The sequence below is a fragment of the Glossina fuscipes genome, unplaced genomic scaffold (assembly GCF_014805625.2).
Source record: "Glossina fuscipes isolate IAEA_lab_2018 unplaced genomic scaffold, Yale_Gfus_2 3, whole genome shotgun sequence".
NCBI classification, from domain to species: Eukaryota; Metazoa; Arthropoda; class Insecta; order Diptera; family Glossinidae; genus Glossina; species Glossina fuscipes.
The window spans coordinates 8,803,793-8,819,012 of NW_023998417.1; the positions used below are offsets into that span (position 1 = coordinate 8,803,793).

Genomic DNA, 15,220 nt, shown 5'->3' on the forward strand with positions numbered 1-15,220 from the left:
ATTACCTTCTTAAATCCCATAACTGGACAGTACCATTTTCTGATACAGCCGAGAATACGTTATTGCAATGCGGGCTGAATTTCACATCTCTAACTGATTCTGAATTACTGTAAAATGTGTAAATAGCTTTATCGCAACGCGTATCGAAGCATTTGATAGTACCATCTTGGGAACCTGAAATCAAAATATTCGCTTCACCGCTATGAAATGTAACCGTATGAGCGGTGCGTTCATGGTCATTGTACACTAGCAATTGCTTTTGTCTCCCAAATTTCGATAAATCCCATACCGAAACAACTCCGTTTGTAGCCGCGGTTGCTAATATATTACTGTCTAAAGCACTCCACGCTACATCATTTGATGAATAACTTAAATTTTGATTTTTTCCACCACGCATATTGCATACCTCAGTGAAGCCATCATTTTCAATGGAATATAGTTTTAGTACTTGAATTAAACGAATAATAATAGTAATAATAATAATAATAATTAAATATAAATATTTAGGACGACTTACAACTTCTGCCGGCAACCGCAATTTGAGAGTAGTCTTTATTCAAAGCTAAAGCGTTCGCGTGCCCTTCTTGACATATGCGCATGGATATAGTGAAAGATTCCTCCAACATTTAGTTTTTCAACAAGCTTTTCCACTTTTAAATCACTTTTGATATTTTATAATTTACAAATAATCGGTATAAACATGTCTGTAAAATATATTTACAAACACAGATGTTTACGTTAATGTTACCTTCAATTTAAAAATTGAAACAGCAATTCCCAGTACGTTATAAAATCATTTCAATATTTTCCATTAAACATATTTCAATGTTTTCACGATGATTGAATGGCAAGAAAAGTTTATGGCACTTCAATATTTAATTACTATTACTTTTTTTTAATAAGACTGCTAATAATATATAGAAAAAAATCTGTTAAAGGTAAAGTTTGCAATCTAAGTAAAAATTTTATATTGTTGTTGTTCCTTTCTTTTGTTATTTCGGTTTGTTCTTTTCACATCTTTTTCATTTCCTAAAGAGAAGTAAATAAAAAAAATAATAAACATTTAAATAAAGTAATTCTAAAATTAGAAAAATATCGTTTAAAAAAAAATACAAGTAAATTAATCAATCATTTTTCTGATTTAAACAAGTACTTGTTCATTAATTTTGTGTTATCTATTTTATTGGTTTTATATTAAATTAATTTTCAAGAGAATCGTATTAAACAAAAAAAAAAAAAAAAAAAAGAAAGTAATTATATTAATTGCAAATTAATTCTTGAGCCAGTTAAATAAGCGGTTCTAAGACCATGCCTGATATAAAAATAACACCATTAGGAGCTGGTCAAGACGTCGGTCGTAGTTGTCTTTTGTTATCCATGGGCGGTAAAAACATTATGCTTGATTGTGGAATGCACATGGGATATAACGATGAACGTCGCTTTCCGGATTTTTCATACATTGTTCCAGATGGACCCATTACAAGTCACATTGACTGTGTCATTATTTCCCATTTTCATTTAGGTGAATATTGAAATGGAAAAACTTGAAAAGAATGAAATTATAAAGAAGTTTGCTTTCATCTTTTCATTTAAGATCATTGCGGAGCTTTGCCTTATATGTCTGAAATGGTAGGTAAAATGTTGTACATATTGTACATATCTATAAATCAATCATTAATCGTATAATAGCTGAATAAAATTAATTGTTTACTTTATCATGCTGATACGCATTACCACGCATTACATTGATTGATTAATATAATATTTAGGTAGGCTATTCAGGACCGATTTATATGACACATCCAACAAAGGCTATAGCACCAATATTATTAGAAGATATGCGTAAAGTGGCTGTGGAACGTAAAGGCGAATCAAATTTCTTCACCACTCAGATGATTAAAGATTGCATGAAAAAAGTAACCGCTGTCACTCTTCATCAAAGTGTTATGGTGGATAGCGAGTTGGAAATCAAGGCTTATTATGCGGGCCATGTTTTAGGTGCAGCTATGTTTTGGATACGTGTCGCTTCGCAATCTGTTGTTTACACTGGCGACTATAATATGACACCTGATCGCCACTTAGGTTCCGCTTGGATAGATAAATGCCGCCCAGATCTCTTAATCTCCGAGAGTACGTATGCCACCACAATACGTGATTCTAAACGTTGTCGTGAACGTGATTTCTTGAAAAAAGTGCACGAATGTGTTGCAAAAGGTGGAAAAGTACTTATACCCGTATTTGCTTTGGGCCGTGCCCAGGAATTGTGTATTCTTTTGGAGACATATTGGGACCGCATGAATCTTAAATATCCTATATACTTTGCGTTAGGCCTTACCGAAAAGGCAAATACGTATTACAAAATGTTCATCACTTGGACGAATCAGAAAATACGCAAAACATTTGTACATCGCAATATGTTTGATTTTAAGCATATTAAACCTTTCGATAAGGCGTACATTGATAGCCCGGGATCTATGGTGGTTTTCGCTACACCGGGCATGTTGCATGCCGGTTTATCTTTACAAATATTTAAAAAATGGGCTCCCAATGAAAATAATATGGTTATAATGCCGGGTTATTGCGTTCAAGGCACTGTGGGTAATAAAATTTTGGGTGGAGCTAAAAAAGTGGAATTCGAAAATCGACAAGTCGTTGAAGTTAAAATGTCCGTAGAATATATGAGTTTTTCAGCTCATGCGGATGCGAAAGGTAAGTGAGAGCATATTTTTGAAATAATTCATATCCGTGTGCAATTAAATAATTAATTTATTAACAATGATTTTAACATTTAAAAAAAAAAAATCAAGGTATTATGCAACTTATACAAAATTGTGAACCAAAAAATGTTATGCTTGTCCACGGTGAAGCTGAGAAAATGCAATTTCTACGCACTAAAATTCGAGAAGAGTTTAGCATTGAAACCTATATGCCAGCGAACGGTGAAACCTGTATTATTTCCACTCCTGTAAAAATTCCTGTCGACGCTTCAGTGTCCCTACTAAAAGCTGAAACGCGCATTTATAACGCCCAACCACCTGATCCGAAACGTCGACGACTTATTCATGGTGTATTGGTTATGAAAGACAATCGTATTATGTTACAAAATCTCAATGAAGCACTTAAGGAGGTCGGTATTAATAGACATGTAATGCGTTTCACGTCAAAAGTGAAGATGGACGATCCCAGCCCGAAACTGCGTACGGGAGAAACGCTATTAACTTTGCTGAGAGAAAAGCTATCTGGCTGGACAGTTACAATGCAAGAAAATTGTACAATTACAGTTGAAACAGTGGAAATCAAAATTGAAGAAGATGAAAAGGACCCGAAGCATAAGACTTTATTGATCACTTGGACCAATCAAGATGAGGATATTGGAGCATATATCTTAAATACTTTGCAAAATATGTGTTAGTGTATGTGTTAGTAAATTCCAATTTAATTATATGAAATGTAAAATATAAGATAAATAAATTCGTTATCGATGATTTTTACGTGAGCTAAAGTGAAGACTTTTATCTCGAGATGTACTTTTATGTACTTCTTATCTTAAATGGTCAAAAGTCAATTTTGATCCGCTGCGCTACACACGATGATAAAATATTGAAGTGATTTTTATAAAAGGTATTCCGTGTTTATCCAATTCCCTTTTAAAATACATGAAATTTTTCTGATAAATTATTCTAAAGTACGACTTTTGGGAACTCCACTTACATCGTCGTGGAAAAAGCTATCTAAAAAAGATTCCTTTGTTTATGTCTTCATTTTATTTAGACAATAAATTGATTTTAGCTGAAGAACTGTTTAAAGAACGTAAACCGGGATTTTTGCTTTTGCCGATAATCCTGAGAAATCGATAACAAAACAATGAGAAAAATCATTAATAGAGATGAGAGCCATTTGGATTCTATTTAGGCAATCAAGAATATTATGGAAAGTATTTGTTAGTAGATTACACAGATGACAAATGACAAAATAACGGAATAAAATCGCATACGTCATGAGAAGCTTGTGAAAAAGTAGAAATTTTTTAAGGAAATATGAAAAATTATTGGAGAAATAGTGCATTAATATATACTTTAATCTCTGATGATTATTGGGGGTAAAACGGATTTTCGTTGCATTAAAAAGGAAAGTGAAATATTTGCACATAAAAAAATTGTTGTGGCCATCAAACGAACGGAAAAGCAACAACGTACGAAGGACGATCATAAAAACAAACGAGAAAAACAAAGGCATATTTGGTGTACGTGTGTGCGTGCCTTAGTTCGCAATTATTATTAAGCAGCTGTTACAGAAAATTTCTAAATATTTGAGAGAATATTGTGCAAAAATACTTAGTATTTTCGTCAAATAAAAGTATTTTGTGTTAATTTTGTTAATTTTTTAATACGGACAAAATATTTGGACGTCGAGCAAAGCACATGATGTGGTCGTTCTTCTCGCGCGACTCTTCCAAAGATTTCCCTTATGATATTGGCGAACCGGTGGCGGGATTCGAATATCATTCTATATGGACTTTGCATAAAGCTAAACGTAAAGGCACCCAAGAAGAGGTATCCATTTTTGTCTACGACATACGCAATGGATCAGAAGCAAAATGCGAATTGGCTAAAGGGGCCCTGAAGCGTTTAAAAACACTAAGGCATCCTAGTATATTGCAATATATAGATTCGTTGGAAACAGATAAAATGTTATACGTGGCTACAGAGTTTGTTGAACCTTTAGGCACACATATCAATAAATTATCAACAGATGGCCCACAAAAAGATTTATATTTAGCTTGGGGCATATTTCAAATAACAGTAAGTTGCACTATTATTATACAAAGCGATGTTTAGAATAATCTCAACTCTCAACTATTTCCCTTCATAAATACTGTAGCGTGCTTTATCATTTCTAAACAACGATGGTAACTTGCGGCATAATAATGTATCAGTTTGGTCTGTGTTTGTTAATGCATCGGGAGAATGGAAACTGGGAAGCTTGGAGTATGTATCACCGGCAGACGGTAATCCTATGCCGCCTATTAAAGTACCACCCGCCTTGGAAGTTTATGATCCGCCTGAGAAAAGTGATCAAAACAAATTAAAAGCAAGCACAAAATGGTTAGCAAATGAAATAATTTGAATATGCGCTTCATTCATAGTTCATGTTAAATACTTTTAGTTCGGCTGATATGTGGGGTCTAGGGTGCTTAGTTTGGGAGGCTTTTAATGGTCCGTTGCGGACGCGTTCTAATTTAAAAGATATTAATAGCATACCGAAATCTATACAATCCTTATACTGTGAACTGGTGGGTGCTACGCCTTCAAATCGACCAAATCCGGCTGATATTATAACACGATGTCGTAAGCCCGGAGGATTTTTTAAAAATGATTTGGTCGATTCATTATTATTTCTTGAAGAAATACAAATTAAAGATAAAGCAGAGAAAAATCGTTTCTTCTCTGGTTTGACTTTGCATTTGGATAACTTTCCTGATAATGTGTGCAAGTAATTAAAATGACCTTCCTTACGACAAGAACTCCTAAATCGATTATTTTATTTAAAATGCAGGCATAAAATTTTACCACAACTGATAACGGCCTATGAATATGGTGATGCCGGTTCAGCAGTCTTGGCACCTATGTTTAAGGTAATATTATAACAATAGAAAATGTTGTGGAAAAAACTATATACGTTCAAAACAAAAATTGTAGCTTGGAAAACTACTTGATGAAGCTGAATATCAAAAACGCATTGTACCTTGCGTTGTGAAACTTTTCGCCTCAACCGACCGTGTAACCCGCTCTCGTTTATTACAACAACTGGAACTATTTATTGCTCATCTTCAACCTCAAGTAGTTAATGAACAGATTTTTCCTCAAGTAGCTCACGGTTTTTTAGATACTAACGCTACCATTAGAGAACAGACAGTTAAGGTAATTAAGCAAATACTTCGTTGATATTTATCTATTTTTATCTCCCATTTGCATTCTTTATACAGTCTATAATACATTTGGCTCCTAGGCTAAATTATAATAATTTAAACGTGGAAGTACTGCGACATTTTGCTCGTTTACAAGCTAGGGACGATCAAGGCGGGATACGAACAAATACCACTGTCTGCTTAGGTAAAATTGCACCGCATTTACATCCGCAGGTAAATAAGGATTCAATGGAAAAAGTGACTGAACGCAAATATAATTCTAAACTTTTCTCGTAAATCTAAAGGTGCGACAACGCGTTTTAGTATCTGCTTTTATACGGGCGATGCGCGATCCATTTCCACCAGCTCGTGTGGCTGGGGTTTTAGCTTTAGCGGCGACGCAACAATATTTTCTCTTGAGCGAGGTTGCTAATCGTGTCTTACCAGCATTGTGTTCGTTAACCGTGGACCCGGAAAAAACCGTACGGGATCCGGTCTTCAAAACGATTAGGGGGTTTTTGGGTAAATTGGAAAAAGTTTCCGAAGATCCTACTCTCAGAGAAACAATGGGTTAGTTTTGCAATCTACTTGAATTGAAATAAATAAATAACGTAATGCATGATTTATTCGTTTGATGCAGAGGCTGATGTCAACACAGCGACTCCCTCCATTGGTAATGCAGCAGCTACATGGGCCGGTTGGGCGGTGACTGCTGTAACAGCAAAATTTTATCGTAGCCAAAGTGATTCGTCAAGGCCTAGGCCACCACTTACCGGACGCAATCTATCAAAACCAGCGTCACTAGGTATTACTTTTATCCTCTTTTTTTTTTTGTAGTATATAGTCCAATTTATGTTTTAATTTGAAATTATGCAGAACAACCCTCCAGTAGCAGTTTATCGACCACTACCTCTTCTGTAACGTCCATGACTTCTTTAGAGCATGAAAGTAATGATACTTCCGCTTCGGCCTCAGATTATGGCAACAATGATTGGGATAATGAAAATTGGGGAGAAATGGATGTAAGTTATTTTAACAAAGTAGTTTTAAAAAATAAAACGTTTAAGCTTCATAATGAGATTTTGTAGACTTCTCAAGATCCTAGCAGCCCTATGGCTGGGGCTTCTGCAAATAATGGTCAACTTAACGCTTCCAGCGCTTTAGCAGAAGTACGTGATGGATGGGATAATGAAGAGTGGGGCAGTCTGGAAGAAGACCCCGTAAGTTCACTATGCGACCTAAAGACCTTTTTCTTGTTTTTTTTAAAGATTACATATTCATTTAAGGGAGAAGATGAAGAAGAACAAGCTCAACAGCAGCAACAACAAATGCAATTGCGACAATCTCCTATACGACCACATCAACAACAATTGCAGCAACATCAATTAAATGACCTTGTTGAACCATTAGCTAAACTTAATTCACATAATACATCACCATCCAAGCAAGCAACGGCTATTTTACCAATGAATTTAAGACCAAAGGATTTGTCAACAGTAAAATCAATATCGACGACGCCGACGCCATTCCTGAATTGCAATAATATTAGCCCAATAGATAAATCACCAGAACATGTTAACAATTTAACAAACAATGCTAATTGGAATAGTGATTCCTGGGCTGATGGTGAATTTGAGCCAATCGATGAAACGTCTATTGGTAAGTAAATGCAAATTTTAAAACTCAAAACACTTAGTGTGGTTAGTATGCTATTGTATATACAATGGAGAAAGTGAAAGGAGTGACAAATTAATTCAATTCCACAGGTAAAATTTATCATCGGGGTGAATCCCTGTATGCACGACTTTAATATTTTAGAAGAAGTATTGGCAGTATAAATTAGTTCGGTCCGTTATTCGTGTAGAAAAATGCATTCGCTTCAGAACAAGGCGAATAAAGGGATTAACGTTAACCGAACTGTTCCTCATTGGTCATTACTTTTCTCCTCCACCTGCCTGAAGGCAATTTTCGAAATCCATTTCAAAAATATGCCATGTCTTTTGAGCTTATTCCTAAAAGGAACTTTATATTCGAATCCGAATTCATAGAGATAAATAATAATAATAAAAATTTTATATATATTTTTTTTTAGGCAATCCCAAATTAGAGGAAGCTCGAAGGAAACGTGAAGAGAAGAAATTGCAACGTCAGCGTGAATTAGAAGCTCGTCGCGCACAGCGTGTCAGTGGTCCAATGAAATTGGGCGCTAAAAAGCTTTAAGATAATTTTACACTTTATTAAAACTTAGTTTCCAAATACATTTTTCTATTTTGTATACATTATTGTGACTACTGCGGAAAGAATTCTTTTCAGCAATATAACAAAACAGCATGAAAATGTAGTCAGTGTTAAATTGGTCTAAACGAATTGTGTCATGAAAAGTATTTCCATTAATATTATATATATTAGCATTTCTATATACCCACCATAAAAAGATGAGATTTTACTAGTTTTCTCCTATATCCACTTAATCCTTAATCCTCACCTCCGCGCAGAGGAGCTGACGCCTTAGTATGTCGATATGTTTTCGTCCTCGATCTCCCTCCAATTTAACACCTTCAGCAGCATGAACAGCGCGTACCCAAATAAATTTATGCGCTTCCGCAGGGACCTCTTCGCGAGAAAAATCCGCCACAGTTGACTGTACGCGTTTTCCTATCTCGCTGTCCACCATATGCTGCAACATGCATGCGTAAAATATTTTATTTGCTTGGTAGAATGCCTTGTACACCTTCGCTTTCGGGAACGCCGGTTGCAGTTATTCTGAGGAGAGGATCCAGTTGTCTATTGAATTCTTGGTGACAACTCGACCGCTCACCTCCTTGCAGACATCTTCTTTAGACTTGGTTAAGTCCGCGATTAGCCTTCCTCTTTGCTGCTGAGCCGGTTTAGGATCAGGTCACGGTATAACTCCCCATTAAGGTCAAACGGCGCGAATTCTTTCTCCTCCTCGACTATAAGTTGGTAGTTCATCTTCTCGATGGGGAGGTACTCGTTCATGTCAACCGTGCGTTAATCTTTAGGCGTGCATAACTTTCACACGTTCTGTTCAGTATTTTTAACCTTTTTATAAATTTTTAAGTCTCTCCATTAGGATAAAGAAATTTTATAGAATTCTTTCTAAACAAATTTTTCACACATTACATACATCACCCCTTTTATTATAATTATTATCATTATAATATAATATTTCCAGACATGACTTTACGTCTGAAGTGGAAAGGATTTAAAGAATTTTCCCAAAAGATCTAATATATGATTGAATTCTTTATGTGTTTTCTTATCTCTAGGACAGGAAAAGATATTTAGCTCAAGCCGAATTTTGAATATTTGTCATCAGAGTCTAAAAAGATCGAAAGTGAAAATTAATGAATAAACCTGACATATCTTATTCAATAAAAAAAATAAAACCTCGTGCAAACAAAAAAACATTTTTTAAAAAGAGTTATCTAAAAATAATCTAAATATTCAATTTTACAATTTAATAGACAGCACTTAGTATGCATTAGAGATTTATATTCAAATTGCGGGTCCATTCAGCTACGTTTACCCCCTCATCATGGCCATTCTGTTGAATTGAAATTCTCAAGATCTGAAAATTGCAACAATTTTGATAAGCTAAGATTTATTAGCTCACTCATTGTGAATAGTTTCATGACACGAGTTTCCGAAATGGGTCTTAAGCATTTTTTTTAACCTCAAAATTGAAAAAGAGGATTAGAATATCAATATAAGTTATCAGCGGGTGAGGTTAAAAAGTAAATTAAGGGACAATTATTTGCAAATTCATGAGAAAAATACGAATTTTTTTGCCCTCTCAGGCATGTTAACCTGGATTCGAAACTTCTATGCAGGAAAATGAATTTGGTCTCAAATTCTTTGTACGCTTTCTCCTTCATTCAATATCGAAACTGAAAATGTTCCCTCAGGTATGGTGTATGTCAAATGTTAAGCTCTTCTTAGTTAGCCAAATTATTCCTTCACAAAAAAAGGGCCGAGCATATATAATCTGTCTAGTAATGGGGCTTTTAAGATGACGCAGTTATTTTTTAAAGACATAATTTTAAATATATTTTTTAACAAAAGCCTTTTAGCATAATTGTAACCTATTGAAGATTTTCTCTCATTTCGTGTAATGAATTATTATAGAAAAACGAAAACTCTTTTTACAAAATGGATAATACAAGTTAACTCATTAAAAAAATGTTACCATGCGCTGATATTATGTTTAACAATTACTTGTAAATGCTATAAATTTTTCTACGCTGACTGCAATTAAATAGAGAATGAAAGGGTCAGGTTTATTAAAATATATCTCAGTATGTTCCAGGTTCTAAACAATACCAATTAACATATTTTCATTTAAAATTCTGGTTATTTTATGACGTTTAAGTTCGGAAATTTATTAAAAATATTTTTTTGATTTATTTTATAAAATTAAGTGATCGAACGAACATTTAACCTAATAATAATAATACCGACAGTCGTATGTATTTCTCTTTAAGTATGAATTAAGTGAATGAATTTGGGAATTATTAATCTACAAAGCATTTAATTTTTTTTTTTTTTTCTTAGCTTACCTATCAATTTAGATTTGATTTTTTTTCAAAGAAATATAATAGATAGAGGCGACATGATTGCCTTCTGATGAAAATTATTAGTCGTGCTCCATCTTAAACTTTATTTCCAAGATGTTTCATTTTTTTTTTTTTTTCAAAAGCTTTAAAGGCTTTAAAAAAGAAGAAAGTAACAATAAAGCCGATAATTGTATAAATAAATGTATAATTCATTTAAATTATAAAAATATTTTTATAAAAAATAAAATTCAAAAAATTTAAAAATTTAATAAAAAAAAAAAAATCCTGTATAATAATTATTAAATAAGAAAAACAAAAACCAGCCTCTTTACTAAAAACTAAACGAATATTAACTGAAGAAGAAAGAAAACCTGTTAAAATTTGCACTATTTTAGTTTTAGTTGCCAAACTAGCAAATATGAGTATTTTTCTATATCAAAACTAAAAAGAAAAACGAAACTTAAATTTCTTAGTTTTATAATTCAATTTTTTAACCTGCACCAATAAACTCTTAAAAAAAAAAAGAAAGAAAGAAAAACAAGAGAAAGAAAAATTAATTTATATAAAATCTAATGCACCAATGAAAATCACAAATTTTATAGAAAAAAACAAAAGTTTATAAAAACAAGAAACATTTTTAACTAAATTTGATATACAAAAAAAAAAAAACAAAAGAAAAAAGAAACTAAAGCAAAAAAAAAAATCATCAGTCGCCAACAATAAAAAAAAAAAAACAAAAAATAGGAATATGAAAATCAAAAATAAAAAACAAAAACATAATAAATAAAATAAAAAAAAAAAACTAAAACATATTTTTCAAAATACATTTTTTTTTTTATTTTTTAAGAAAAGTAAAATCAATGTTATGAGGAAATGACGTTTGTCCCCTTTACCTTTACCTTAATGATAGATGTCTATATTGTTAACAAATCCATTTTTTCTCCGAAATCAATTCATTGTGTCGTTTAAAATTTTTTCATTACCTTTAATAATAATCAAATAGAGAAAGAAACAAAACCGAATGTAACAAAAATCGCAACCTCTCTTGTTATTATTCATATAATAATAAAACAAAAAAGAAATGAACAAAACTAAAATAAAATTTTTAAAAATCCCCTCACTCATAATAATAAAATGCAAAAAGGAAAAAATTGTATATTTAAATTTAAAAATTATATAATTAAATGAATCAGAAATTTTGACAAAAATTCGAATACATAAGTATTTAAAGATAAATAACAACAACAACAAAAAAAAAAAAATCTCATGAGAAACAATAAAAAAAAAAAATTAATGTTTAGAAAATTTTTTAAGACTGTAATCACATGATTTCCACGATGATGAAGATGAAAAAGAATATAATTTATTAATAAACGTAACTAAAAATGAAGAACAAAATAGAATAATAATTCATTTTCGTAGTCAATAAATTGATAAGCTGTGTGTACCACATACACAATAAAAAGTTTGGCTGAGAAATATTCGTCAGAAGCACCTAAGCGCACAGATAATACACAATGGTGCGTAATGCCCGTAGATCATTTTTTTTTTAATGGGTTAGTAGATGCCGTGAACTTTGCAGAGTAAGGCAAAAAAGTGTTGTGCTTTAAAATGTCGAGTTTTGTCACAAACACTCCGAGAAGACCTGTGGCCATGTCAGATGAACTTTTGCGGGAAAATTACAGCTTCGCCTGTGTCTGTTAGCTTATTTATTTCGCTAACAGATGTCTTTAGAAAGAGTTCATACGTTTCCAAAGAAAAATCTTGAAGTGAACGTAGTTTTATCGAGACGATAAGGATTCGAAAGGAGTTAATACTTTTTGCAAGGGCAGCTGCCTATAAAAACAGTTAAGAAATGTGATTATCAAATCGGCATATTCGGGCTCAATGCGGTACACCAGACTTTAATTGCGACACCAGATTTAATTGAGTTGGTCGTAGCTGTAGTGAGTTCGATCTGTGTACGCATAGTGTTTACCAATTGAATGCATTTGCAGCCTACTTTTCTCTTCCCGCTTTTTTCCGACCACCGCCGTAATACGTACGCAGGGGACATCTCCCCTACAGCTTCAGCCTTTAAAGTAAGTCGTGCGTATTTTTTCAGTATTCTAAACTACAGACTGAAGGCAATGATATTCCCTAAGAATCTTATCAACGCTCTTTTTTGCACGTTTTAGCCTCTTTGTTGCGAATGATTTTGTGTAGTTTTTTTCGAAACAATCCATGATCGATACTTATCGCGAACGATAGTCGTTTGGCTTTACGTCTCGGAATAATGCTTTATACTCATTCTCAGCTGCTGAACTCTGAAATATTCGATGACTTCGAACGCAATGTAATTTGCGCCTAAAGCTGAGCAATAGACAGTATTTTTTGTTTACTCCTAAAATTAGGCACTGGTTTTTTTTTCAACTCAAATTTAAAATTCATTAGCGGAATTTTGTAATTTGTTGCTAAACGTGTGACAACAAAATGAAAATTAGTATAAACTCAAAAAAAAAAAAAATTTTAAATTGATATTTGTTTCATAGAATTGAATTTTTGAGCTAAATTGCGCTTTAAAAAACTAAAAAACCAAATCGAATGCAAAACCATCCATTATTTAAAATCATGTCAAGATCATTGCCATAAGTTGTGTGATTTCCACTTTTTCTTATGATTGATAACTAAACTAACAATTAATTATTGTTTTTTTTTTTTTTAATTATTTCGATTTATACTTAATTTGACACTAATATTGAAATTCTTTTCGTTTTTATTTACACGTTTTGCTTACATTTACCACTCCTAGTAGTAGTGTTTATTATTGCTTTTTCGTATGGAATTCACAAGAAAGGAACACACACACAATAAAAATGTTTATATATTTTTTGTCGTTTTTCAGCAAAGAGATGTAAACGGCATCGATAACCCTCAAAACAAATGCTAAAATTACTGAACAACATGCAACATAAATGTGCTTTTAAATCTTGTGTAATTGTTACCAGCGTGAGTGTTTTTTATATATATATACATACATATTTATGTATGTCAGTATTCGCGAATCACAAATGTTAATTTGCATTATTCATGAATTTGCTATTGTCGTACTATATGGTTGTTAAAATGCTGTGCGGTGTTTTAATTTGAAAAAGAAAACGAAAACAACGAAAATGAAAATGAAAACAATAACAACAACAAAAAGAATTAACAACAAAATTAATGCTGCATATCGTGATAATTTATTATGTTTGTTGAGGGTGTTGCTGTGTGTAACAAAATATTGTTGTTTACACCTGCCCTATGTTTATATAAACATGATCTTGACGCTGGTTGGTTGAATGCTTAGTTGGTTTTCGCTAATGAGTGTTTACAAATTATAACTAACGGCTGTATGTTTTTTCCATTTATTGATTTATTGAAATTCTCTTAAGTTGCTTTTTAAAACAATTACACGGTTGAGAATTTGTTGTTACCCTCTGATTATTTTTTTTTTTCCTGCTATTAATGTCGATCATCGATGCAATTTCGTTCAAGGTTAACCATTACGTTTGTACATATATATATATTGATTGTATTTGGACACACTAGCCTTTACACAGGCGTATGAGTAATATTTATATTTAAAAATGTTTTCATTCATATTACGTGCGGGTCATTCTGCTACATACAATAAATATGTTTTAAGTCATCATCTCTCTCACATGAAGTTAGAGTTTAATAAAACCTTAGTTGGTGCAGCCGTAGTTGATGTTTAAGTATTTTAAAACTTTCAGAGCCATGTCAGAGTCATTAAATTTTATTTTCAATTTTATTCATAAAAAAAATATTTCATCGATAAGAAATTTTTTCTATGAACTGATTAGATATCAAAATATCCGCTTGTAATGAATATAAGATATCCGCTATAGAGTGATGCTTGAATACTTTTGGCTTTATTTCTTCCTACCTTTGTGAATGTTTGATTTCATTTTTGCTTCTTGTCTTCCTCGTCATTTTTTTCCCGGTCGCTTGTGATTAATATAAAGTTATAGCCCATAGTTAAAATACGCAGTGCAATCATCAAAAAGCTTAATGAAGAATTTTTCAACTTTTAAATCCATTATAACACATGCAGAGATTAGTGCATGCTACTCACGGTAATGTCGTTATTGACTTAATACTACAACTACCGACGTTGTGCATTTACTTATCAGAGAATCATTTTGATCGTATATGTTTGTCGAGATGCCATAGCCGCAAAAGTCAAAGTAGGAAGCTGAAATTTGGCATAAACATTACTTGGTCGATTAAGAATCCAATGCAAAAAAAAAATTGTCGCGATCCGTCTACATACAAAGCCAACATAATTGAGAAATTAAAATCACCTTGAAAAGAAAGGACAAATTTTCTCCTAATTTCGTCCACAAGATTGGATTCGCCTAAAAATGTTAGGCGCGTTAAAAACCCATATGCAAGCTTGATCCAAGAAAGATGCCAATCGACTTATTAACGCGCAGCATTTCTAATTTACTTCTAATTTCTTTGCGATTGGGTGAAAAAAGCTGCTAATGTACGTTATTAGGATAAACGGGAAACTAATTGGAATTAAAATTTAATCGCAAATTGTGCGTGTGAGTTGGAGTGAATGTGAAGACGATCCTGAGTCACAGTTTTTCATAAATATTTTCACGAGGCCGAGAGTTACAGACAAAGATATAAAGAAGACTTCTGCCTCTTTCCAAAGTTGTTTCAATTTTCTACCGATCACGCCCAA

At 32.6% G+C, this 15,220-nt stretch overlaps 3 protein-coding genes across 3 annotated transcripts in view; 2 read left to right on the forward strand and 1 right to left on the reverse strand.

Annotated features, from left to right (window-relative positions):
* The window catches only part of LOC119635209 (GATOR complex protein WDR24), a 59,564-nt gene that overhangs the window by 2,837 nt on the left and 41,507 nt on the right, over positions 1-15,220 (reverse strand). Inside the window, exons 3-4 of the mRNA XM_038029901.1 lie at positions 518-1,029; positions 6-447 (exon numbers count right to left, since the gene is read on the reverse strand). Of these exons, the coding sequence (XP_037885829.1) occupies positions 6-447; positions 518-626 (551 nt within the window). The 5' untranslated portion in view covers positions 627-1,029. The remainder of the gene's footprint in view (positions 1-5; positions 448-517; positions 1,030-15,220) is intronic.
* LOC119635211 (integrator complex subunit 11) lies at positions 1,064-3,440 on the forward strand. Its single transcript, XM_038029905.1, has 4 exons — positions 1,064-1,522; positions 1,595-1,629; positions 1,770-2,709; positions 2,808-3,440. The coding sequence occupies exons 1-4, from the start codon at positions 1,309-1,311 to the stop codon at positions 3,410-3,412; spliced, it is 1,794 nt and encodes a 597-aa protein (XP_037885833.1). The 5' UTR covers positions 1,064-1,308; the 3' UTR covers positions 3,413-3,440.
* Positions 3,999-9,003, forward strand: LOC119635208 (N-terminal kinase-like protein). The gene is made up of 12 exons (XM_038029900.1): positions 3,999-4,802; positions 4,882-5,105; positions 5,167-5,493; positions 5,557-5,635; positions 5,700-5,921; positions 5,987-6,142; positions 6,214-6,478; positions 6,549-6,713; positions 6,785-6,930; positions 6,997-7,128; positions 7,195-7,567; positions 8,001-9,003. The coding sequence occupies exons 1-12, from the start codon at positions 4,422-4,424 to the stop codon at positions 8,126-8,128; spliced, it is 2,598 nt and encodes an 865-aa protein (XP_037885828.1). The 5' UTR covers positions 3,999-4,421; the 3' UTR covers positions 8,129-9,003.

Coding starts and splice junctions, on each gene's coding strand:
- LOC119635211 (XM_038029905.1), top strand. CDS start 1,309: ATGCCTGATATAAAAATAACACCATTAGGAGCTGGTCAAGACGTCGGT. Junction 1,523..1,594: donor TATTTCCCATTTTCATTTAG/GTGAATATTGAA, acceptor TTTTCATTTAAG/ATCATTGCGGAGCTTTGCCT. Junction 1,630..1,769: donor TGCCTTATATGTCTGAAATG/GTAGGTAAAATG, acceptor TATAATATTTAG/GTAGGCTATTCAGGACCGAT.
- LOC119635208 (XM_038029900.1), top strand. CDS start 4,422: ATGATGTGGTCGTTCTTCTCGCGCGACTCTTCCAAAGATTTCCCTTAT. Junction 5,106..5,166: donor TTAAAAGCAAGCACAAAATG/GTTAGCAAATGA, acceptor AAATACTTTTAG/TTCGGCTGATATGTGGGGTC. Junction 6,479..6,548: donor TACTCTCAGAGAAACAATGG/GTTAGTTTTGCA, acceptor CGTTTGATGCAG/AGGCTGATGTCAACACAGCG.